The sequence below is a fragment of the Ranitomeya imitator genome, chromosome 2, assembly GCF_032444005.1.
Source record: "Ranitomeya imitator isolate aRanImi1 chromosome 2, aRanImi1.pri, whole genome shotgun sequence".
Taxonomy (NCBI): domain Eukaryota; kingdom Metazoa; phylum Chordata; class Amphibia; order Anura; family Dendrobatidae; genus Ranitomeya; species Ranitomeya imitator.
This window is the reverse complement of record NC_091283.1, coordinates 334,540,399-334,565,433: the sequence shown is the minus strand read 5'-3', so window position 1 is coordinate 334,565,433 and position 25,035 is coordinate 334,540,399. Positions and strand designations below refer to the sequence as shown.

The window sequence follows — 25,035 nt, the reverse complement described above, 5'->3', positions numbered from 1 at the left end:
AAATTCAGGAACATCAGAAGAGGGGGAAGAGGAAATTGACATCAAAGGAACGTCACTATGTACCCCTTGACAACCCCAACTAGTCACAGACATTGATTTCCAATCCAGCACTGGATTGTGTACTTGTAACCATGGAAAACCCAGTACAACAACATCATGTAAATTATGCAACATCAGAAAACGGCAATCTTCCTGATGTGCAGGAGCCGTGTACATAGTCATCTGCGTCCAGTACTGAGGTTTATTCTTGGCCAATGGTGTAGCATCAATACCCCTCAAGGGTATGGGACTCTGCAAAGGCTGCAAAGAAAAACCACAGCGCCTAGCGAATTCTAAGTCCATTAAGTTCATAGCAGCGCCTGAATCCACGAATGCCATGGCAGAAAAAGATGACAATGAGCAAATCAGGGTCACAGACAGGAGAAACTTAGGCTGCACAGTACTAATGGTAACAGATCTAGCGACCCTCTTAATACGCTTAGGGCAATCAGAAATAGTATGAGCAGAATCACCACAGTAAAAACACAGCCCATTCTGACGTCTGTATCCCCTCTGTTTCGCTCTAGTCAAAATCCTATCACATTGCATGGGCTCAGGACTTTGCTCAGAGGACACTGCCATATGGTGCACCACTTTGCGTTCGCGCAGGCGCCGATCAATCTGAATGGCCAGAGACATAGATGCGCTCAAACCAACAGGCGTGGGAAACCTCACCATAACATCTTTAAGGGCTTCAGAAAGACCCTTTCTGAAAATTGCTGCCAGAGCTTCCTCATTCCATTTAGTGAGCACAGACCATTTTCTAAATTTCTGGCAGTATAATTCTGCCGCTTCCTGACCCTGAAACAGGGCCAACAGTGTTTTCTCAGCATGCTCTACAGAGTTAGGTTCGTCATACAATTATCCGAGCGATTGAAAAAAATGCATCTACATTAAGCAATGCCGGATTCCCTGACTCAAGTGAGAATGCCCAGTCCTGAGGGTCGCCACGCAGAAGAGAAATAACTATCTTTACTTGCTGAATGGGGTCACCAGAGGAACGGGGTTTCAGAGCAAAAAACAATTTGCAATTATTTTTAAAGTTCAAAAACTTAGATCTATCCCCGTAAAACAAATCCGGAGTAGGAATTCTGGGCTCTAAGGCCGGAGTCTGAACCACATAATCTTGAATACTCTGTACTCTTGCAGCAAGCTGATCCACACGAGAAAACAAACCCTGAACATCCATGCCTGCATCCAAATCCCGAATCACCCAGAGATCAAGAGGAAGGAAAAAGACAAAACAAACTAAAGAAAAAAAAATGGCTCAGAACTCTTTTTCTCTTCCTTCTTTTGAGAGGCATTCAGCTCATTTTTGGGGCCAGTTGTACTGTTATGATCTGGTGATTAAGGAGCGACATGCGTCTAGCTCTGAGCAGGTGGCAACTATACTGACCGCAGTCCCTAAGCTCAACACAACAGCAGAAGCAGCCGTGGAATGCTCCTAACTCGGCCTAGGCATCTCTGTTATGATTAGGTAATTCAGTACCACAATGGACATAGTAGTCAGAGCACATACAGTGATCTGACAATAACCCAAAAACATAGAACGAGCTCTGAGACGTGGGAACTCTGCTGACCGCAATCCCTAATCCTCTCCAACCACACTAGAGGCAGCTGTGGATTGCGCCTAACGCTCCCTATACAACTCGGCACAGCCTGAGAAACTAGCTAGCCTGAAGATAGAAAATAAGCCTACCTTGCCTCAGAGAAATACCCCAAAGGAAAAGGCAGCCCCCCACATATAATGACTGTGAGTAAGATGAAAAGACAAACGTAGAGATGAAATAGGTTTAGCAAAGTGAGGCCCGACTTTCTGAACAGAGCGAGGATAGGAAAGGTAACTTTGCGGTCAACACAAAACCCTACAAACAACCACGCAAAGGGGGCAAAAAGACCCTCCGTACCGACTAACGGCACGGAGGTACACCCTCTGCGTCCCAGAGCTTCCAGCAAGCAAGAAAAAACCAAATAAGCAAGCTGGACAGAAAAAACAGCAAACAAAAAATAACTCAAGCGAAACTTAGCTATGCAGAGCAGCAGGCCACAGGAACGATCCAGGAGGAAGCAAGTCCAATACTAGAACATTGACTGGAAGCCAGGATCAGAGCACCAGGTGGAGTTAAATAGAGCAGCACCTAACGACTTCACCACATCACCTGAGGAAGGAAACTCAGAAGCCGCAGTACCACTCTCCTCCACCAACAGAAGCTCACAGACAGAATCAGCCGAAGTACCACTTGTGACCACAGGAGGGAGCTCTGCCACAGAATTCACAACACATCTCGTCACAGCCTAAGAGCTAACTACCCCTAAAGATAGAAGCAGGAAAACTATCTTGCCTCAGAGAAAATCCCCAAAGGATAGATTAGCCCCCCACAAATAATGACTGTGAGAGGAGAAGGAAATGGCATACGTAGTATGAAACAAGATTTAGCACAGGAGGCCACTTTTAGCTAGATAGAAAATAGTAAAGGCAACACAGCTCATCACCCTGAAAACACCATCCACACTGTCACACATGGTGGTGGCAGCATCATGGTTTGGGCCTGCTTTTCTTTAGCAGGGACAGGGAAGATGGTTAAAATTGATGGGAAGATGGATGGAGCCAAATACAGGACCATTCGTGAAGAACACCTGTTGGAGTCTGCAAAAGACCTGAGACTGAGACAGAGATTTGTCTTCCAACAAGACAATTATCCCAAACATAAAGCAAAATCTACAATGGAATTGGTTCACAAATAAATGTGTCCAGGTGCTAGAATGGCTAAGTCAAAGTCCAGACCTCAATCCAATCGAGAATCTGTGGAAAGAGCTGAAAACTGCTGTTAACAAACGATCTCCATCAAACCTCACTGAGCTTGAGCTGTTTGCCAAGGAAGAATGGGCAAAAATTTCAGTCTCTTGATGTTCCACTTGTTGATTCTTCACCAAAAATTTACATTTGGCATCTTTATGTTTGAAGCATGATATATGGGAAAAGGCTGAAAAGTTCCAGGGAGCCGAATACTTCCGCAAGGCACTGTAGATCAAAGCCTTTAGATTAGTTTCAATAGACAGTTTTAACATATAAGAGAGGGACACAGGCACACAGAGATTCAGAGGGAGGAGAGATGTCACATACAGAGACAGAGGCTCATGTACTTCTACACTGTAATGTATGAAAAATGCTTGTTTTGATGCACTTGTATTTATTTTACTTTATTGCTTTTAGTGACTGTTTATTTCTTATAATTAAGCAAATTCAGTTTTGTTTACTCAATTCTTGTGTGAGAATTTCTTATTCATCACAATCCTTTGAATCTGTTACAAAACAGTCAACAATTAAATTTTTCTTCCAGTCTATAGAAGACTAGAGAATACAACCTCTACACCTTCTGACTCCTGATATGTTTCCCCTTATTATCTCCTATAATTGTATTATTACACTGAATTCTTTATAATGATCTATCTGCTCATCCTCTTGTTTTTCAGGTCTCTACAATATCAGATCCTCTCAGTGAACATCTAACTGCCCATCAAGGATAGATATGGACAGAGACAAGATGGCAGAGAGGATTTTACACCTCACCTTAGAGATCCTCTTCCGGCTTACTGGAGAGGTGAGAGATTCTGACAACGACATGTTACATTATTCTTATCTATGGGAATAACAGATGGACAAAACTGGAGATGCGTGAGATTTATTAATGTGTTTCTCCATAACCAGGATTACATAGTAGTGAAGAAGACCTCTAGTGGACGCTATCAGGACCCTGTGTCAGAGGGATGGGGAAGACCCCTGAGCCCAATCACAGGGCCTCCACCTCACCCCTTGATACATGAGGACATCAATTACCAGAAAATTCTAGAACTCACCTACAAGATGACTGAGCTGCTGACTGGAGAGGTGGGAATGCTGGGACATTATACAGTAATGCTATGAATTGATCGGGGGATGATTGTATCATTGTATGTGTCAGGTTTCTATAAGGTGTCAGGATGTTTCGGTCTATTTCTCCATGGATGAGTGGGAGTACTTAGAAGGACACAAAGATGTATACAATGATGTCATGATGGAGGTTCCCCAGCCCCTCACATCACGAGGTAATAGACAGGACTAAATACACACGGCCTATAATTATCTGTATGTAAAGCATGAATTCAGTCCCTGTATGTGTTTCCTCCAGGTCTATCCAGTAGTAGGACAAAACAAGAGAGATGTCCCCATCCTCTTTTTCCACAGGACTGTAAAGAAGAATATCCCAATGTTCTTCAAGATCAGCAGGTAGATGGAGAGAATGTGTCATGAGATTTCTTCTATCATGTGTAGACTCTAGTGATGAGCGAGTATACTCGTCACTCGAGATTTCCCGAGCACGTTCGGGTGTCCTCCGAGTATTTTTTAGTGTTCGGCAATATAGTTTTAATCACCGCAGCTGAATGATTTACATCTGTTAGCCAGCTTGATTACATGTGGGGATTCCCTAGCAACCCCCACATGTACTTATGCTGGCTAGCAGATGAAAATCATGCAGCTGCATCAACAAAAACTAAATCTCCGAGCACTTACAAATACTCATCGCTAGTAGACTCCTGTGAAGGTCTTGTGCTCAGTCTTGTTTTATCCACCAGCATTATATGTTTTATACTTGTGTAATGAGAACGTTTTAGATCATAGATTTGACTTCTCCTTCTTTGACTTTTACAATATTTGTTTCAGGGTGAAGATCTGACCCACATTAATACTACAGAGACATATGTGAGGGGTGATGAGCGGTGTAAAGAGGAGATTCCTACATATGGCTACCCAGGTGAGTAGTAAGTAGTGATGAGCGAATTTATTCGGAAAACGATCGTCAAGCATAAATTCAGCACGAATATGGCACATTCGGATTTGTGATCGGAAACACGAGTATAGTGTTCTAAATTTTAATTTTTTACTAGCTAAATGTGAAACAGCATGCTATATACCATTTTGTCATTTAGTGCTGTGTGACATTGTTCTGTGATTTGAGCTGTTGTGTATGAAGAAATATTTTTGGGGGGCAGTTGCTAGCATGATTCACAATGCCATATCTCACCTTTTTATTTAGTTGTGGTGAAATTCAACAGTGTGCATAGCTCGTGCACATTAAAAAATATATATCATTTTTTTCTGTTGATAAATGTGATACAGTAGTGAAGTATATCGTGGCACAGCTGTGTCGGTGCTCAAGAGAGGTTTCCCACACCAGTAGTCATATAGTAAATAAATAACTTGGTGGATACCGCGTTGATGTACTCCTACTGCCTACTCCATACCGGAGCTGACCTGCACCGCTATTCTTCTTTGGAGCTTTCTTCCAGATACTTTGTACATTAGACTACCGCTGCTCCCATTCTTTACTCTGAATTTCGGTCAGGATTACTTTATTTCATGCTATTTATCGGATACCAGTCTGTAACCCGTTTCCCTGGCATCATCTTTATGCCCCTTACCTCTTCAGACATTCATACTAGCTCCTCCGTCTTCATTATTCCTTTTCAATATCGCTACTGTGGATGGGAATACATATCCTTTTGTTCGGATTTTGCCTCCACCATTGAGGTCCTACAAAACTCCATCACAGGACCACTCATACATACACAAGTGCTCTATATACTCCACCACAACTGCAGTCGGTTTACTGAAGAAGGTCTTTATGTTTGACCGAAACGTTTATTTTGCTGGACTGCTACTCAAAGTAATAAATTTTGATTTTCTCTATTATCACTATCCACCAAGTTGAGTGCCAAGTTATTTATTTACTATATAAATGTGATACAGACCACAGTAGCCCACATTGTCATTTTGTAGCAGTCATATGAAGCTGTCTGCAGAACTAATGCACATAAAAAAAAATATATTTTTTTCTGTTGCAGAATGTGATACATCCTGCCGTATCCTACGTTGTCATTTTGTCGTGGTGATTTTCTGTTCTTCAGCTAGTCCCATCTGCACCCGTGGTTCCAGAGTACCTACAGTACCTGCCTGCATTCTTCATCCCTCCTTCGGGCCATAGCAGCTTACCCACTGTAGGGGGTCAGCTGCCACCTTCTGTAGGTCAGCCATGGAGTAGCATCTGGTGCCATTTCTTTGTCCCTCCTTGAGTGGCAGTTTTCAACTGCTGCCACTTTCTTGAGTTGGGATTTGGTAGGCCACCTAGTTACGCCCCTTCAGGCTTTCAGAGAGATGCGGCACAGTGGTTCCACCATCTTGCCCGTTACCGTCTCCATCTGCTGTGTTGGCTGTAGTGGAAGAAGTGTCGGTCCTCTCTATACTATTTCTACTCTATTGCAATGGATGCCACTTTGTTGGTGTCTGCCACAATTTTTTGTATATGTGTAGACTCCTGGTTGGATCTCCTTCATGCGTATTGCCTTTATCAGTAGGCCTCCAAGACTGTCAGGCCTCCACTTCCTTGGAGTCAACTACCCGTATTACTATCCTTAGATTTTTCTGACAATGGTAGTCTACAAAATTTATATGACATTTGTGTCACCTGAGTGTGGCTGAGCATAAAAGCAGGTTGAGTTGGTGCATGTGGTATCAGGGCTCCAAACACAGGAGGCCTACACAATTCCTCACAGACCTCATCTTACTGTGACGTTCAATAGAAAGCTGTAAATGCTGTCCCAGACCCAGATACTTCATGCCTGGTTGATTGCTGCAGTACCATTTTACAGTTTGTACTGTGGGTGAATTGAGGCCACTTTCCTGGTGTCTGACCCTTATTTGATGTGTTTTAGCAGCATTTCAGGCAGTTATAAGGTGTTGTGCATGCGTTTGGTTTTGCCTCCCATTAACATGAATGGTGTTCAGGTTATGTTCGGCAAATATTCGACGAATTAGTCGGCGAATATTACAAATTTGGCGATCGTAATCCAAACCGAACATTGAAATATTCGCTCATCTCTATTATTAACCACTAAAGTCACAGATTCTTTGCATTCGGCTGTGGCTGCTTTATCGGTGGTGTAGTCCGGTAGTATCACAATTGTGTGATAATTATTTTGCCTCTAGACCACAATATTCTCCTCCACCAAAAACTGCTCAAATGACTTTGGGCATTGAAAGCCCTTTTCTATAGAACTTACGACCTGGAGAATCCACCTACCAACTGGGTTTAGGAGATGACCATTACCTGCCCAGATCTGCAAACTACAAAACCAAATGACAGCATAGATAGAATGCGCTGATAAGTTTTAAAATCACTGATATGATGGGCCTGTAAGAGAAAGTGGAGGTTAATTATGCTGTTGGCTTCCTAGAACCCTGATGTCTTATTGGATGAATCTACCTTCTCTCCCTTCTGTGCTGCTGAATGTGCTCATATGGTCCCTACAAGACCAGGTCCAGTCTTTCTGGCCAAACTTCACTTTTATGATCGACAACATTAAATGTGCAGCAAATTTCTGTACATTAACAAGAGTTTCCCTTTATCCTGACTTTTCCATTTCTTTTAAAAAGAAACTAACTTCAAGGATGATTGTTATAAACTACATGAAAAACATTACACCTGTGCCATGATATATCTTTAAGCTGTGCGGGGCTGATGGCTGTAATATACATTTATTCACACCTGCAGGAGATGTGTTGGCATGGCTCAAGCCCTGGTTTCATGGATTTATGTTTTTAAACCTAATGAACTCAGATTACTGCACAATCTCTCCTGAAATTGGGTCGCTAATACTTTGTCTACTCTTCTGGTCAGGACTCATAGTAGCTCCAGTGGTCGATCATAAATGAGTGCAACAGGGGCGGACACAGACTGCAGAGGGCCCGTGTGCAAGAAATCTTCCCGGCCCCCCCCTCCATAGTGCAACAAAGTTATGTAAACATATAGGCAGAGGTGGGATTCAAATTTTTAACAACAGGTTCTGTGTTTGTCGGAAAACCACACACATTTTTTAAGCCACACCCATTTACACACACCTTTTCCTCAAACATATACAAGTAGGGTGCAGTTAAACCATACCTCCCAACTTTTGAAGAGGGGAAAGAGGGATAAAGTTTGAGGTGCGCGCAGCGTGCCGTGGCACATTTTAAGCCACGCCTCTGACCACACCCATTTCACAATTAGTCACACCCATATCCACATCCCAACCACAGCCATTTAGCATTGCTGATCACACTGTTTCATAAACAATAAAATATGGCCACACAGTGCTCCATACTGTATAATGGCCACACATGATGCTCCATACTGTATAATGGCCACACATGATGCTCCATACTGTATAATTGCCACACAGTGCTCCATACTGTATAATGGCCACACATGATGCTCCATACTGTATAATTGCCACACATGATGCTCCATACTGTATAATGGCCACACATAATGCTACATACTATATAATAGCCACACATAATGCTACATACTGTGTGATGGCCACATAGTACTCCATACTGTATAATGGCCACACATGATGCTACATACTGTATGATGGCCACACAGTGCTCCATACTGTATAATGACCACACATGATGCTCCATACTGTATAATGGCCACACATGATGCTACATACTGTATGATGGCCACACAGTGCTCCATACTGTATAATGGCCCCACATGATACTACATACTGTATAATGGCCACACATGATACTGCGTACAGTATAATGGCCACGCATAGTTACTCCTACACACGGGGCTCCGCTCCGTACACCTTGCATACACGGCTCCACTCTGTACACCTCATACACACACGGTTCCGCTCCGTACACCTCATACACACACACGGCTCTGCTCCGTACACCTCATACACACACACGGCTCCGCTTCGTACACCTCATACACACACACGGCTTCGCTCTGTACACCTCATACACACACGGCTCCGCTCCATACACCTCATACACACACACGGCTCCGCTCTGTACACCTCATACGCACACACATGGCTCAGCTACATCCACATTGTAAACAACTCCTGACCCCACACATAAGCTAGTAAGCCCCTGATCATGTGACTCCTGACTCCTCCCCTCCTGTGACCTCATCACAGGTCCTGTGCGCACAGAGCAGCGGCAGCCATACATGTGATGTGCGTCTCTCTGCGGGTGGAGGGATGCAGCTCTGAGCAAGCTTCAGTGACTCACTGTGACAGAGGCCCTCCCCCTCCCTCCTCTCTTCCTGGTCCAGTGTCTGCTACCCGTCACCTCACCGCAGACCGCAGCAGTGACAGCAGCATAATATATGCTAGCAGGTGAGGAGGGGGGCCCGTTTATCTGTCATATCACATGCATGCAGCAGAGCGGGCCCCTCTGCTTTTCCTGTTAGCAGTAATACTACCGCCGGCTGTCATTCACATTCATTGCTTTGTACGCCCGTCGGGGGCCCCCTTCCGCACTGGGCCCCTGTGCGGTTGCACAGGTTGAACAGGCGGTATGTCCGCCCATGGAGTGCAAGTCCAGTTTATTGTTTGCAGTCTCCTCTCATACATACGTTCTTGTTGGGTGGGGATGTAACACTGTCTACTGGTTTACAGTTTTTAATTTTGTTTGATTTGTTGTGGGATCGGCCTGCCTCACTTTAAAAAAAGGTCTCTATTGCCTCTTCCAAATGCCTGAGATCTAAACTTAAGACACATGCACTAATGTAAAAAGTTATCTTTATATGTCTAATATTTCTTTTTGAAGTGCATCTGACGTAAATATTGGCCTTTACGATAATTTAGAGTTTGTGGCTCTTGGCAATCTATTTACTCCAGAGAGGTTTCACCACTTTTTATTCACCTCACTTTTTTTTCTTACTTAAGAAGACTGTTCAGCTTGATTATTTCAGTAGATGTGTTATTATCTATATAATAACAGTTATTTAACCCAACAACATGGATCTGGACTTCTATCCTGTGTAGTGAGATGGAAAAATAGTCAGGTAGCTAGGCCAGAACCAGGAGGGCAGAGAAAATACAAAATTAGAAAACACAAGAGTAGTCAGTAAACGGGCCAGGGTCACAACAGGAAACAAATACACAGAGGATTGAACCAGAGGAGAACATGGCTGTATCTGAAAGCTTCCGGCAATATGCTTCGAGCTTTAGTAGGGTGTGGTGCTTTGCAATTGGCTGAAGCAGGGAGTAGATTACTGCAGCTGAACTGCACATCCAACCACACTGGATAGTACTACTGGTCCCAGGTACCCTAATCTTAGTGGCTGGACAGAGCCTATGCTGCCCAGAGCTTCTGGTTCCGACATCTCCGCCATTACCAGTGCCGCCTGCAGAATCAATACACGGGTGATAGAAGCAGGTGTTGTAGGAGCATGTTCCAGAGGAGATAGGACACGCCATTTGCAGAAGCCCTAACCCCTTAGAGACAGAGACAATTTGGTACTTAATGATCGGGCCAATTTTTACCATTCTGACCACTGTCACTTTATGAAGTAATAACTCTGGACGCTTCAATGTATCCCACTGATTCTGAGACTGTTTTTTGTGACATATTGTACTTCATGTTAGTGGTAAAATTTCTTTGATATGACTTACGTTTTTTTTTTTTAATGAAAAAAACGGAAATTTGGCAAAAATGTAAAAAAATTTGCAATTTTCAGACTTTTAATTTTTATACCCTTAAATCAGAGAGTGGTGTCACACAAAATAGTTAATAAATAACATTTCCCACATGTCAACCTTACAGCGGCACAATTTTGGAAACATATTTTTTCGTTAGGATGTTATCAGGGTTAAAAGTTGACTAGCGATTTCTCATTTTTCCAACAAAACTTACAAAACCATTTTTTAGGAACCACCTCACATTTGAAGTGAGTTTGGGGGGTCAATTTAACAGAAAATACCCAAAAGTGACACTGTTTTAACCCTCCGTCACATACAATATTCGGACTAACGAGTTCACATACAATGTGCCTGTCAGGCGCCTGCTGGAAAAATACCTATAATATCTAATGTTTGCAATTTCAGTGCTCTAAAAGTGATCAGTGACCTTCATAGGGATGTAATAAAAGAGACTACACATAATCAGTTGCAAAAAAAAACATTTACTTAACATAAAACTAATAACTATGAAATACAAACTTTTCAAAACTCCCGACAAATAGTCCCCAGTTCGACTCTCTCAAAAAAATGTACAAAGAAAATTTTTGAACACAAACTTAATTTTAAGGTACCTTAAGTACTATTAAAAACATATTCAATCAGAAGTAGATGCTGAGGTTTCCCCAGAAAAGTCACACTTGCAGAGCAAATAGCAAGAATTACACACCATTTTTGCATGTGTCAGGCAAATTGCTTTATGACATTTGAGACATTCATAATTTGAAAGCCTTCTGGTTCCGCTTTCCGTTTGGCAGGTGGTGCATCTCCTTCTTTTGTGAGGTGGTGCAGATGGTGACTTTTCACCATCATCTTCTGGGCGGAACCTTTTGAGCTGAACTTGAAGGCGAGAGGGGATACCGATTGTTTTCACGCTTCTCCTGCGTAGCTCTCCAAGTACTAGTTCATGGGCCAATTTTTTCAGATACAATCGTCTACGGAGTGGTTCAAGCTTGTTTTCAAGAAAAATTACTTGTGAATTTATACCACCCAAATTCAACATAGCAAAAAATATGACCATTGGCCAGCGTTTGATGTTTCTGCTGACGTTGAAAGTGGAGCACATCTGATCTGCTGTATCCACACCCCCTTTGGTGGCATTGTAAAATGTAATTATCTCCGGGTTTTTTTCTGCCCCAGTCCCAGGATCGATGGCAGCATCATCATGAAGTGTTGATAGAAGAAGTACGATTTTTTTGGCATGTGGTACATAGGAAACTAAAGCCTTTCCATTATGGAATGCAAACATACTGCTGTACTGTTGTCTCTCTTTCACACTTACAAACTGTGGCGGCAATTCCCTTTTGTTTTTTCTTACAGTTCCCACATATGACAGCTTCTGAATTTTCAGATAATCAGATCACAACTTGTAAACCAATTGTCAGCTGTAATATTGCGACCCGATCCAAATAAGGGTTCAGCCAGTCTTTTTACAACATCAATGGGTTTGTTGCTCACACAGTAAGGACCTTCTGATTGTTTTCCTGCATAAACTTCCAGGTTGTAAGTGTAGGTCTTACTGGCATCAACAAGGGCATACATTTTTATTCCATATTTGTTTGGCTTTGATGGAATATATTGACGAAAGGCACATCTACCACGAAAACCAGGGAGCATTTCGTCAATAGTGAGATTCTCTCCAGGGTAATAACTTTGTTTACAGTTTACAACAAATCTTTGAAATATATCACGAATTGGAGCAAGTCGGTCATGTGTTTTGCGTTCGGTTCGGGTAGTTCTGTCGTCAAACCGAAGGCAGCGAATTAGAATCTTGAATCTGTTTATGGACATAACAAGGCTAAATTTTTCAACTCCATCCCCATCTTTACCCCAAAGTTCCTCCAAACTTTGTCTATTTGCCCTATAAGCTCCTGCAAGGTACAGTAATCCAAAAAAAGCACGCAGTTCTATTTCATCTGTGGGCTTGATGGTTCTGTTGCAGATGTACTTGTCCTTTATAATGTCTATATATTGGTTGGTATATGTGACAATAGAGTCCAGAATGTCATCTGTAAATATACTGTTCCAGCATTCAACTGCAGTTTTTGCATTACGTGCAGTTCCTATTACTGCAGGAAGGTGAGTAATAATGTTTAAAGGTTCCCTACGTTTTTTCTGGAATGGCTTCTTGTTCCATTTAGTATTTTTATATTTTCCAATATAATATGATCCAACTTCTTCATCCTCACCACTGTCACCATCTTGCTCTGTTTCAGAATCCAGGACACATTCTTCCACCTCATCATGAGAATCAATCTCACTTTCCTCTCCTAAATCCTCATTCAGTGTGAGGTCTCTATCATCTAACAGCATGTTTGTTACTTCCTCAACATCAAGTTGTTTGGATAAATTGTACATTTTCCTCTCCATTTCAGCAGATAATCTGAAGCAAGAGAAGGAATATGTTAGGGAACTACTGTATATGCCTGAGCAGCACACTTTCTTTTATAAAATCTCCCTTATTTCTATGAAATATCCTCACATTTTGTGCTATACATTCATAAAACAAGCTAAATAAACTATTGTGATGAATAAAAACATAAAATACCAACCTTACTGAATGTGACGTATTCACATACAATGAGCCTGAGAGATCTGTGCAGCTATATCCTCTCCCCTGAAGCTCTGAAATCCAACTGTGATATCAGGTTTCACAGACCTTCAAGAGACAGGAGACTACCTGGAGGGAGGGGGTTTCCTCACAATCTGGTGAGGAAGGAGAAATGAAAGTAAAAGAGAAGCGCCTGTCAGATCAGTTGTATGTGACAGAGGGTTAATAACTGCACCCTTCAAGGTGCACAAAACCTTGGAGAGGAGAGTAAAACTAATCCCAAACTGTTCTTCAACTATATCAATAGTAAAAGAATAAAAACTGAAAATGTAGGCCCCTTAAAAAATAGTGAGGAAAGAATGGTTGTAGATGACGAGGAAAAAGCTAACATATTAAACACCTTCTTCTCCACGGTATTGACGGTGGAAAATGAAATGCTAGGTGAAATCCCAAGAAACGATGAAAACCCTATATTAAGGATCACCAATCTAACCCAAGAAGAGGTGCGAAACCGGCTAAATAAGATTAAAATAGATAAATCTCCGGGTCCGGATGGCATACACCCACGAGTACTAAGAGAACTAAGTAATGTAATAGATAAACCATTATTTCTTATTTTTAGGGATTCTATAGCGACGGGGTCTGTTCCGCAGGACTGGCGCATAGCAAATGTGGTACCAATATTCAAAAAGGGCTCTAAAAGTTAACCTGGAAATTTTAGGCCAGTAAGTCTAACCTCTATTGTTGGTAAAATATTTGAAGGGTTTCTGAGGGATGTTATTCTGGATTATCTCAATGAGAATAACTGTTTAACTCCATATCAGCATGGATTTATGAGAAATCGCTCCTGTCAAACCAATCTAATCAGTTTTTATGAAGAGGTAAGCTATAGGCTGGACCACAGTGAGTCATTGGACGTGGTATATCTCGATTTTTCCAAAGCGTTTGATACCGTGCCGCACAAGAGGTTGGTACACAAAATGAGAATGCTTGGTCTGGGGGAAAATGTGTGTAAATGGGTTAGTAAATGGCTTAGTGATAGAAAGCAGAGGGTGGTTATAAACGGTATAGTCTCTAACTGGGTCGCTGTGACCAGTGGGGTACCGCAGGGGTCGGTATTGGGACCTGTTCTCTTCAACATATTCATTAATGATCTGGTAGAAGGTTTACACAGTAAAATATCGATATTTGCAGATGATACAAAACTATGTAAAGCAGTTAATACAAGAGAAGATAGTATTCTGCTACAGATGGATCTGGATAAGTTGGAAACTTGGGCTGAAAGGTGGCAGATGAGGTTTAACAATGATAAATGTAAGGTTATACACATGGGAAGAAGGAATCAATATCACCATTACACACTGAACGGGAAACCACTGGGTAAATCTGACAGGGAGAAGGACTTGGGGATCCTAGTTAAAGATAAACTTACCTGGAGCAGCCAGTGCCAGGCAGCAGCTGCCAAGGCAAACAGGATCATGGGGTGCATTAAAAGAGGTCTGGATACACATGATGAGAGCATTATACTGCCTCTGTACAAATCCCTAGTTAGACCGCACATGGAGTACTGTGTCCAGTTTTGGGCACCGGTGCTCAGGAAGGATATAATGGAACCAGAGAGAGTACAAAGGAGGGCAACAAAATTAATAAAGGGGATGCGAGAACTTCAATACCTAGATAGATTAGCGAAATTAGGATTATTTAGTCTAGAAAAAAGACGACTGAGGGGTGATCTAATAACCATGTATAAGTATATAAGGGGACAATACAAATATCTCGCTGAGGATCCATTTATACCAAGGAAGGTGACGGGCACAAGGGGGCATTCTTTGCGTCTGGAGGAGAGAAGGTTTTTCCACCAACATAGAAGAGGATTCTTTACTGTTAGGGCAGTGAGAATCTGGAATTGCTTGCCTGAGGAGGTGGTGATGGCGAACTCAGTCGAGGGGTTCAAGAGAGGCCTGGATGTCTTCCATCGACTGAGTGGAGTGTGCTCTAATCCCCGCCCGGATAGGACTGCCCCTGACCCGATAGGACTCCTGGATAGCAGATCGGATCCATCTGGCTATCGATGGCGAACTCAGTCGAGGGGTTCAAGAGAGGCCTGGATGTCTTCCTGGAGCAGAACAATATTGTATCATACAATTATTAGGTTCTGTAGAAGGACGTAGATCTGGGGATTTATTATGAAATATAGGCTGAACTGGATGGACAAATGTCTTTTTTCGGCCTTACTATGTTACTATGTTACATTCAAGAAGTTTATTAACCCTTCAGGTGCTTCATGAGAACTAAAGCAATGTGGAAGGAAAAAATGAACACTTTTTTCACAAAACAGTTACTTTGGAACCAATTTTTTTTTTATTTTTACAAGGGTATCAGGAGAAAATGGACCACAAAACTTGTTGTGCAATTTCGCCTGAGTACGCCAATACCCCCTATGTGGGGGAAATGCACTGTTTGAGCTCAGAAGGGAGGGAGCACCGTTTTGACTTTTTGAACCTAAAATTAGCTAGAATCAATGATAGTGCAACGTCGCGTTTGGAGACCCCCTGATGTACCTAAACAGTGGAAACCCCTCAATTCTAAGTCGAACCCTAACCACAACTCAGTCCTAACCCTAATCTCAACTCTAACCTTGACCCTAACCCCAACACACCCTTAACTCTAATCACAAACCTAACCATAACACACCACTAAACCTAATCCCAACCCTAACTCCAGCCCCAACCCTAACTCCAGCCCCAACCCTAACTCTAGCCCCATCCCTAACTCTAGCTCCAACTCTAACCCTAGCCCCAACCCTAACCATAACCCCAACCCTAACCCTGGCTACAACCCTAACCCTAGCCCCAATCCTAACTGTAAGCCCAACCCTAACCCTAATGGAAATAAATACTTTTTTTTATTTTATTATTTATACCTAACTAAGGGGGTGATAAAGGGGGGTTTGATTTACTGTTTATTTATTTTGATCACTATTAGATCTATTAAGAGTAGTGAATATTTTTACTCCAATGGTGCTTTTCGGACATTTGCACACATTGAATGTTGGAGAGTGAAAATTGCACATTTGCCATTTTATTGTCCAACACATAGTGTATAGAGTGTTCCCCAGGAAACACACACATCGTAAATTAAGTGGGTTCTTCTCACTATACTAATGCCAAATACATGGATGCCACGTGTAGTTTGGGCACATTGCAAGGCTCAGAAGTGAGGGTAGATTTGACTTTGGGAATGTGGATATTGCTGGATTGGTTTATGGATACCATGTTGCTTTTCAAGAGCCTTTGATCCACTAATAATGTGGAAACCTCTGTTTTTCCATTGGCAAATGATGGACCTGAGTGGAGACTGTATTTTTTGTGAGATGAGTATATGTATTTATTGGTATCATTTTCACCTACATAACATTGTTTGGCAGCTTTTTATTCCATATTTGCGAGGCAGAATGAACAAACAGTTCAACACTACACTACTGGTTCATGCTATGAGGTTTTCTACTAGACTTTGAACTGTCATTGTCTTGGTGAATAATTCAATATTTTTACATAATATTTTTGCAGACAATTTAAGTAGAAATGTTAAAAAAAATAAAATTGAAAGATATTTTATTCAAAAATATTTTTTTCTCTCAGCAGAAGACTGTATCCGGAGATCAGAGGGACAGCTGAGATCTTCAATCTTTAAATCAGATGATCTTGAGAGCTCATGGGATGCAATTGAAATGAATGCCATAACTCCTGATATGCCATCATCCCTTTACAGGAAAGACCTATCATTTGATCTTTTGAAACAGGTTGTTTCTTATGATTCATTACCAACTACTAAGGAAAATCAAAGTCACAAAATATGCATTAAAAAACTAACTGTTCCTGAAGAAAAGAAGCCATTTTCACTCTCAGAATATGGAAATATTTTTCTTAAACAGCAAAAAATTCCCTCAGAAGAGAATAGATTTTCTTGTTCCAAGTGTGGGAAATGTTTTAATCAGAAATCATCTTTTCTTCGTCATCAGAGTAGTCACACAGAGAAACCATTTTCATGTTCAGAATGTGGTAAATATTTTACACGGAAATCACATTTTGTTAAGCATCAGAGAACTCACACAGGGGAGAAGCCTTTTTCCTGTTCGGAATGTGGGAAATGTTTTAGCCAGAAATGGAATCTTGTTATACACCAAAGAACTCACACAGGGGAGAAGCCTGCTTCATGTTCAGAATGTGGGAAATGTTTTAACCGGAAAGAGCATCTTTATGTCCACCAGAGAACCCACACAGGGGAGAAGCCTTTTTCCTGTTCAGAATGTGGGAAATGTTTTAAGCATAAATCAGATTTTGTTATACATCAGAGAACTCACACAGGGGAGAAGCCTTTTTCATGTTCAGAATGTGAGAAATGTTTTGTGAAAAAATCATATCTTCTTAGTCACCAGAGAACTCACACAGGGGAGAAGCCTTTTTTTTGTTCAGAATGTGGGAAATGTTTTAACCAGAAATCGCAGCTTAATAGCCATCAGAGAAACCACAAAGGAGAGAAGCCTTTTTCATGTTATTAATGTGGGAAATGTTTTACACAGAAATCAACTCTTAATAAACATCATAGAACTCACACAGGGGAGAAGCCTTTTTCATGTTTAAAATGTTGGAATGTTTTAACCGAAAAAATTGTATTTACTTAAAGGGTTTGCCCATTACTAGGGCAACCCCGTGTCATTCCTCATGTTTGGCATCGTTAAAATAAAAACACTCATACTCTCCTGCCATGCCAGCAATGTTCTAGCTGTGTCTGCACTCACGCTCATGTGAGGTTGTTACATAAAACGAGCACTGAGCCCAATTAGCCCCAGCTTCACTCTTCCCGCTTTCAGATGTATTTAACATGATCAGGAAGACAGGGTGCTGCGACGGCTCTATGACTTCTTATTGTTCAATTTGTCCGAAGGTTTACGCCAGAGCTGATTAGGCAACTAATGATGAGCAAGGGTGCTCGGATAAGGCGATAATGCTTAAAAAATAGGCTTAACAGCCGCAACACTTGTATGGATTGACTAAGAAACAGACACTCTATGCATGTGTTGCAGTTGTCAAACTGCTGCAAGACATGCATACACTGCGACTGAAAGCTATTTTTCAAAGATGCCAAAAACACTCGGTTAGCACACAAGCATAGTTGGATAACTTCTTATGCGAGCACATTCTCTCATCAATACTAACAATCTCAGATGAGCCCCAGGAACGCAAGTGCTGATACCGCTGGAACGGCATCAGCATGGACCGGTCATATACCGTATATACTCGAGTATAAGCCGAGATTTTCAGCCCAAATTTTTGGGCTGAAAGTGCCCCCCTCGGCTTATACTCGAGTCACGGTAGCGGTGGGGTCGGCGGGTGAGGGGGTGAGGGCGCTGAGGTATACTTACCTAGTCCCAGCGATCCTCGCGCTGTCCCTGCCGTCCCACGGGCTTCGGCGCTGCAGTTTCTTCCTCTCTTCAGCGGTCACGTGGGACCGCTCATTACAGAAATGAATAAGCGGCTCCACCTCCCATAGGGGCGGAGCCGCTTATTCATTTCTCTAATCAGCGGTGCCGGTGACCGCTGATAGAGAAAGAAGCTGCGGCACCGAAGACAGGAGGGGACAGCGCGAGGATCGCCAGGACTAGGTGAGTATAGCATATTCACCTGTCCTCGTTCCAGCCGCCGGGCGCCGATCCATCTTCCCGGCCGGCGCCTCCATCTTCCCGGCGTCTCTGCTCTCTGACTGTTCAGGCAGAGGGCGCGATGACGCATATAGTGTGCGCGGCGCCCTCTGCCTGATCAGTCAGAGCAGAGACGCCGGGAAGATGGAGGCGCCGGAACGAGACGCCGGGAGCTGCAATCAAGGGAGGTGAGTATGTGTTTTTTTTTCTTTATTGCGGCAGCGGCGTCACAAATTTATGTGGAACATCTATGGGGCACAGTGAACGGTGCAGAGCACCGTATATGGCACAGCTATGGGGCACAGTGAACGGTGCAGAGCACCGTATATGGCACAGCACAGCTATGGGGCACAGTGAACGGTGCAGAGCACCGTATATGGCACAGCACAGCTATGGGGCACAGTGAACGGTGCAGAGCACCGTATATGGCACAGCACAGCTATGGGGCACAGTGAACGGTGCAGAGCACCGTATATGGCACAGCACAGCTATGGGGCACAGTGAACGGTGCAGAGCACCGTATATGGCACAGCACAGCTATGGGGCACAGTGAACGGTGCAGAGCACCGTATATGGCACAGCTATGGGGCACAGTGAACGGTGCAGAGCACCGTATATGGCACATCTATGGGGCACAATGAACGGTGCAGAGCACCGTATATGGCATAGCTAGGGGGCACAATGAACGGTGCAGAGCACTATATGGTTCACACCTATGGGGAAATATGAACGGTGCAGAGCACTATATGGCACAGCTATGGGGAAATAATGATCTATTTTTATTTTTGAAATTCACCGGTAAATGCTGCATTTCCACCCTAGGCTTATACTCGAGTCAATAAGTTTTCCCAGTTTTTTGTGGCAAAATTAGGGGGGGTCGGCTTATACTCGGGTTGGCTTATACTCGAGTATATACGGTAAGTGTTTTTTTTTTTTTTCAATTCTTTATTTATAATTTTAACAAAAGAAACAAATAACACTCGTCACAAAATGTCTTAAAAGAAGCAAATGAGGTTATTCGATTATAGAAAACATATAACAAGAAAAACCAAACGAAATGGAACGACCGAACAGGTGTCACATGTTGACAGAAGACCAGCATATGCGTACCAATTAACAGCTTCAAAATAAAAGAAGCCTTTTGAACATCAAAATAGAAATAATGAGTTTGTTTACTAAGGCTGAAATATGGGAGAGGAGACTCTGTCACATTAGCAAAGATAAGTATTGTATCTAAGGCACTCTGGTACACCGAAGAATACAAGAGAAAAATATAAGACAGATAGTGAACTAAGTTTTTCCAGTCCAGTTGGACCAAGGGGACCATATCTTTTGGAAACGGTCATGAGAAAGCATTTCCCACCTTGTCAATTCTTCCAACCTAAAAATATCCCTGACCTTCTCAATCCAATTCCCCAAGGATGACAGGGTTGTTTGCTTCCATTTCAAGGCAATCAGATGTTTTGCTGCTCCCAACAGTAGAGGTGGAAGGCCGTGTTTCTTGGGTTTAAAATTTGGTGTGGGAAGAAACAAAAAGACTTCTGGGGCAGTGAGGTCTGATTTCAAAACTCCCATGGCCTTCATAGATTGACTTGATGCCAGAAGAGTTGAAGTTTCTGACAAGACCAAAAAATGTGGGTTAATGTACCCCTAGAAGACTTACATCTCCAACACATTGGAGAGTCAGTAAGGCCTAGGTGAAAGAGCCTCTCAGGGGTATAATACCATCGTGATAGTATTTTATAAGCAGATTCTTGAAGTAGGACGCATCTAGAAAAGCCATGGGAATTCTAACAAATATTCTGTATGTTCTGAGATGATAGTGAGATGCCTAGTTAAACCTCCCAGGAATGAAGGAACATGGGTTTAGTATTGATTTTGGAGTTCAAGAGGTTAGCGTAGACTTTAGATAATACTCTCGGGAGAGGTGGTTTAAATTTGGTCAGTAAGTCCAACCAGAGCCATTCAGAGGATGAAGTGGATAATGTTTTGACTTGTGTCATAAAATATGTCACATGAGCTTGTTGTATGAAATTATGTGGACGCTTTGAGGCCTCTAAGGGCCATGAGTTATGACATGGAATCTTGTTGTTTAATAAGTGGGAGATTGGACTGTTCGGGAGGGAGGGCCATAAATTATAAGGGTCTGTCAATTCCGGATCGAAGACGTATGGTATCAAACCAATTAGAATTTTGTCCAGGAAAAGACCAGTAGGTGGATGATTTGGTATCAGGGAACATTTAATTAGGATGGTCGTAGAAAGAATTTCATTAAAGCTAATGTTTGAAGTAGGGTAATTGGTCCATAGCAATTTTCCCAAATCCTGACCTAATAAATGCTTTTCAAAGTTTGCTTGTGCATCTCTATCTACCGAATGTATTAATTTCAACCATCTGGCTATATGAATGGTGTGATAGTACGATAGGAGATCCGTAAGACGCAGACCCCCAGATGTTTTCGGTAAGATAAGTGTCTTAAAAGGTAGTCTAGCTTTTTTAGCTTTCCAGATAAATTTTGAGATAATTTTATATAGTGTGTTGAAGAAAGAACTCGGGAGTGATATGGGGAGCTAAAAAGCAAAGAAAGGCGGGCACCGCAAAAAGATATGTAAGCTACAGGGATCAGCCACGTGCATATATAATATACCCACTCAACACAAAAGAAAAGAATATGCACACAGTGGGATCAACCTGATATAATAAATTTTATTTTAGAATAACACCTCACCACACATAAAGGCAAAACAGGAAGGAACATACATTTAAAAACATCTAAAAACTAGACAGACCTACCCTCAACCCCCCACATATGAAAGCAAGGGTCTATAAATGAAAAAATATATACATACGCAAATACCGCAGAGAGCATAACATACAAATTGGCTGGGGAGCATGTTCATGACATAGAGAATTTTGGGTGAATGTATGACTTAAAAATGTTAACTCTACCTATCCAGGACAGGTAGGCTAAGTCATTGAGGAGAGAAGTCTTCCAGTATTCTCTAGGATAGGAGAAAAGTTATGACGGAAAAGGGATTTTGGATGAGTGGAGGTAAAGATGCCTAGATATTTAATTTTATCCTTAGGCCATTTAAAGGGCAAAGTATTTTCCAGAAAGTAAATATCTGACTTATTTGCTGAGATAATAGGGGCTTCAGATTTATCGAGGTTGATCTTAAAGTTAGAAAGATCCCCGAATAATGAGAAGGTTTCTAACAGCTTTGGAAAAGCGGTTTTCGGGTTGGAAATCAGAAGTAAGAGATCATCTGCAAAGGCTTTTACTTCTAATCGGTTTATTCTTACTCCTTTTATTTCCATATCTTGTCTAATATGTTGTATAAGTGTCTCCATCACCAGAATAAATACGGAAGGGGAGAGGGGACAGCCCAGCCTGGTACCATTGCTTATCTTAAAGGAATCTGATAGGATTCCATTAACTTTGACTTTAGCCAAAGGTTGAGCATACAAAAACATTATAGCATCTATGAGGGGAGCGGGGAAGGCAAATTTCTGCAAAACACACCAGAAAGCGCTAACTAATACGATCAAAAGCCTTCTCACCGTCAATAGAAAGAATCGCGAGTGGCTGGTGAGTATGTTTAGCGTATGAGATGGCTTGCAGAATCCTGGTGGAATTGTCTTTACCTTCTCTGCTTCTTACAAACCCGGCTTGATCGGGGTGGATCAAGTCTGCCAGAAACAAATTGATCCTAGTTGCCAAGAGTTTGGCCCATAATTTGACATCTATATTAAGCAATGATACAGGGCGATAACTACTACACAGGGTGTCATCTCTCCCCTCTTTAGGAATTATTGTGATATAAGCTTCTAGGGTCTGGGGGGAGGTGTCATGCCTCGTAGAAAGGAGTTAAAGAGTTCAACCATGCGTGGGATTAAAACATCTGCAAATTTTTAGTAGTAAACTATAGGAAAGCCGTCTTGACCAGGGGATTTCCCGTTCGGGTTAGCCGCTAATATATCTGACACCTCTTGGGTTGTGACTTCTTTCATGAATAAAGCTTAACCCAAAGGGGAAATCCCAGGTAGAGAGAGTGCAGTAAGGAAGTTATGTATGTTCTGTGAAGCCTGGAGGGGATCTAACATGGAAGCGGGTGTGTCTAAGTTATACAGCGAGTGGTAGTAATTTTGAAAGGCTTGAGCTATATCCTTTGAGTCATTAGTTCTAACGATACCGTTTAAGAGAATCTGTTTTATAAAGTATGTTTCCTTTTGTTTCTTGAGCAACCTAGAAGTAAATTTACTACCTTTGTTGCCATGCATATAAATTTTTTGTTAAAAACGAGCGAACATTTTACCAGTAGAGATGTTTAGTAGATCCTTAAGTCAGCAGGGCAGAGAACTAAGTTCAGCTAAAGAACGTTCAGATCTATCTTTTTCTATGAAGCCTTTCCATGAGACTGATTTGATGTAATAGAGAAGAGATTTCCTTATCTCTCTCTCGTTTAGTGTGGGCGCTCAATGCTATTAGTTCCCCCCTAAGGACTGCCTTGGGAGTTTCCCAAATAATGGGAGTGGTGCCATTTTCTAATATATTTTCTCTAAAGAATCTAGTAATAGAGGCTTTTAGTTGGGATACATGGTTCCTATTGTCCAAAAGGGAGTCGTTTAGTCTCCACATTGGGACCGTTCGTGAAAGGGAGGAAATATGCAATTTGAGAAAGATAGGTGCATGGTCTGATATTGTGATAGAACCTATTGATGTGTCTTCAATTAGTGAAATTCAAGAGGATTGTATCAATAAGTAGTTTAGTCTTTGGTAGGAATTATGTGGCTTTGAGTAAAAGGTTAAGTCCTTTGTAGTAGGGTGCAGAAGTCTCCATGGATCAATCAGATTTAATGAGTTTAGGTAGGTTATGTGAAATATTTTTCCTTTTGTTTAATGGTATGGAGGACTTGCCGTTTGATGAATCAAGATGTGGATTTAATGTTAATTTAAGATCTCTCCCCAAAACCAAGAGTTTTTTTTTTTAGAGTGTCTAAGGTTGCCGAAAACCAACGCGCCTATCCCTTGTTGGGGGCATATAGATTCCCAAATGTGATCATTGTATTGACTAGAAAACCTTTCACAAAAATGTATCTTCCCTCTGCATCTGCTAGGGAGTCTTTTAAAGTGAAGGGTAACTCTTTTTTTGAATGCGATACTAACTCCCTTCATTGTTGAGGAGGAGCAGCTGTTGAACCAGATAGGGTAGTGAGAAAATGAGGTGCTTGGGGCTCTGCCTGACTTAAAATGTGTTTCTAGGAGGAGAAGGATCTGGGCACCACTTTTCCGAAGTATTGTGAGTATTTGGCTATGCTTTGCAGGAATGTTAATACCTTTTACATTGAATGAAGCCACAGTGACAGAGTCTCGCTGATTCAACTCAGCCATTGGTATAAGAAACAGATGGTCTTATCGCCAGAAGTGTACACCTGGAGAAATAAAAACAAATTAAATAACATGGAACTATATACAAGAACATTCTCATCTTTGGCAGGGGGGGATTAAAAACCCCATCATTAAAGATGAGACATAATTGACCCAGTCAGTGATCAAATAAGATGAAACAGGGTAAATAACCTGAAAGAAGAAACTTCTCACGAAAATTTGGACTCAATAAAGCTTGAACTTTTCCACCTACACCCACGAAAGATATCAACATTAATAAGCAATACAAGAGTTAATGGGGTGAATATAAAGATGAAAGGACCCAGGAGCCCTGTTTAGATCCAAGGAACTACAATAATTGCTCTACTACCAGTAGAACTCTATGACGAGTTCAGATCTGACTAAATAGAAAGAAAAAAACATTGAGCAACTCGAAGTTAGATGTCTTTTGATGGAGTTCTTCTTGACCCTTGGGGAAGGAGTGTGGACCAGTCTTGTTGCTTGTCAAGTTTCGGAATGTCGAGCCCAATATCCATAAGCATCCAGGAAGGGACAGGAATCGGGTCAATATGCATTAAGTCCCAAGAGTTTTCCAAATCTTCCGGGGTTCGAATGGTAATCTGGCGGCCATCTTTGGTAATTCCTATACCAAATGGAAAGAGCCATTTAAATCTTAAGCCCTTAGCTACCAATAGCTCTGTCAGCGGTTTCAGGATTCTTCTCTTGGATAGAGTAGAGGGAGAAATGTCTTGAAAGATTTGAAAGTTCGTGTCCCCATACGTCAGAGGAGATTTTTCT

General features: G+C 41.9%; 1 protein-coding gene across 6 annotated transcripts in view; it reads left to right on the top strand.

Annotated features, from left to right (window-relative positions):
- LOC138663624 (oocyte zinc finger protein XlCOF8.4-like) overlaps nucleotides 1–17,761 on the top strand; it is a 47,510-nt gene extending 29,749 nt beyond the window's left edge. For 4 of the 6 annotated variants that reach the window (XM_069749903.1, XM_069749902.1, XM_069749900.1 and 1 more), the window contains 6 exons: nucleotides 3,514–3,641; nucleotides 3,749–3,928; nucleotides 4,002–4,125; nucleotides 4,209–4,306; nucleotides 4,742–4,832; nucleotides 16,789–17,761. In XM_069749903.1, the coding sequence (XP_069606004.1) occupies nucleotides 3,570–3,641; nucleotides 3,749–3,928; nucleotides 4,002–4,125; nucleotides 4,209–4,306; nucleotides 4,742–4,832; nucleotides 16,789–17,708 (1,485 nt within the window). In that variant the 5' untranslated portion in view covers nucleotides 3,514–3,569 and the 3' untranslated portion in view covers nucleotides 17,709–17,761. The remainder of the gene's footprint in view (nucleotides 1–3,513; nucleotides 3,642–3,748; nucleotides 3,929–4,001; nucleotides 4,126–4,208; nucleotides 4,307–4,741; nucleotides 4,833–16,788) is intronic. The other 2 variants (XM_069749905.1, XM_069749904.1) reach the window with 1 other exon arrangement.
- Nucleotides 17,762–25,035: the final 7,274 nt, after the last annotated feature.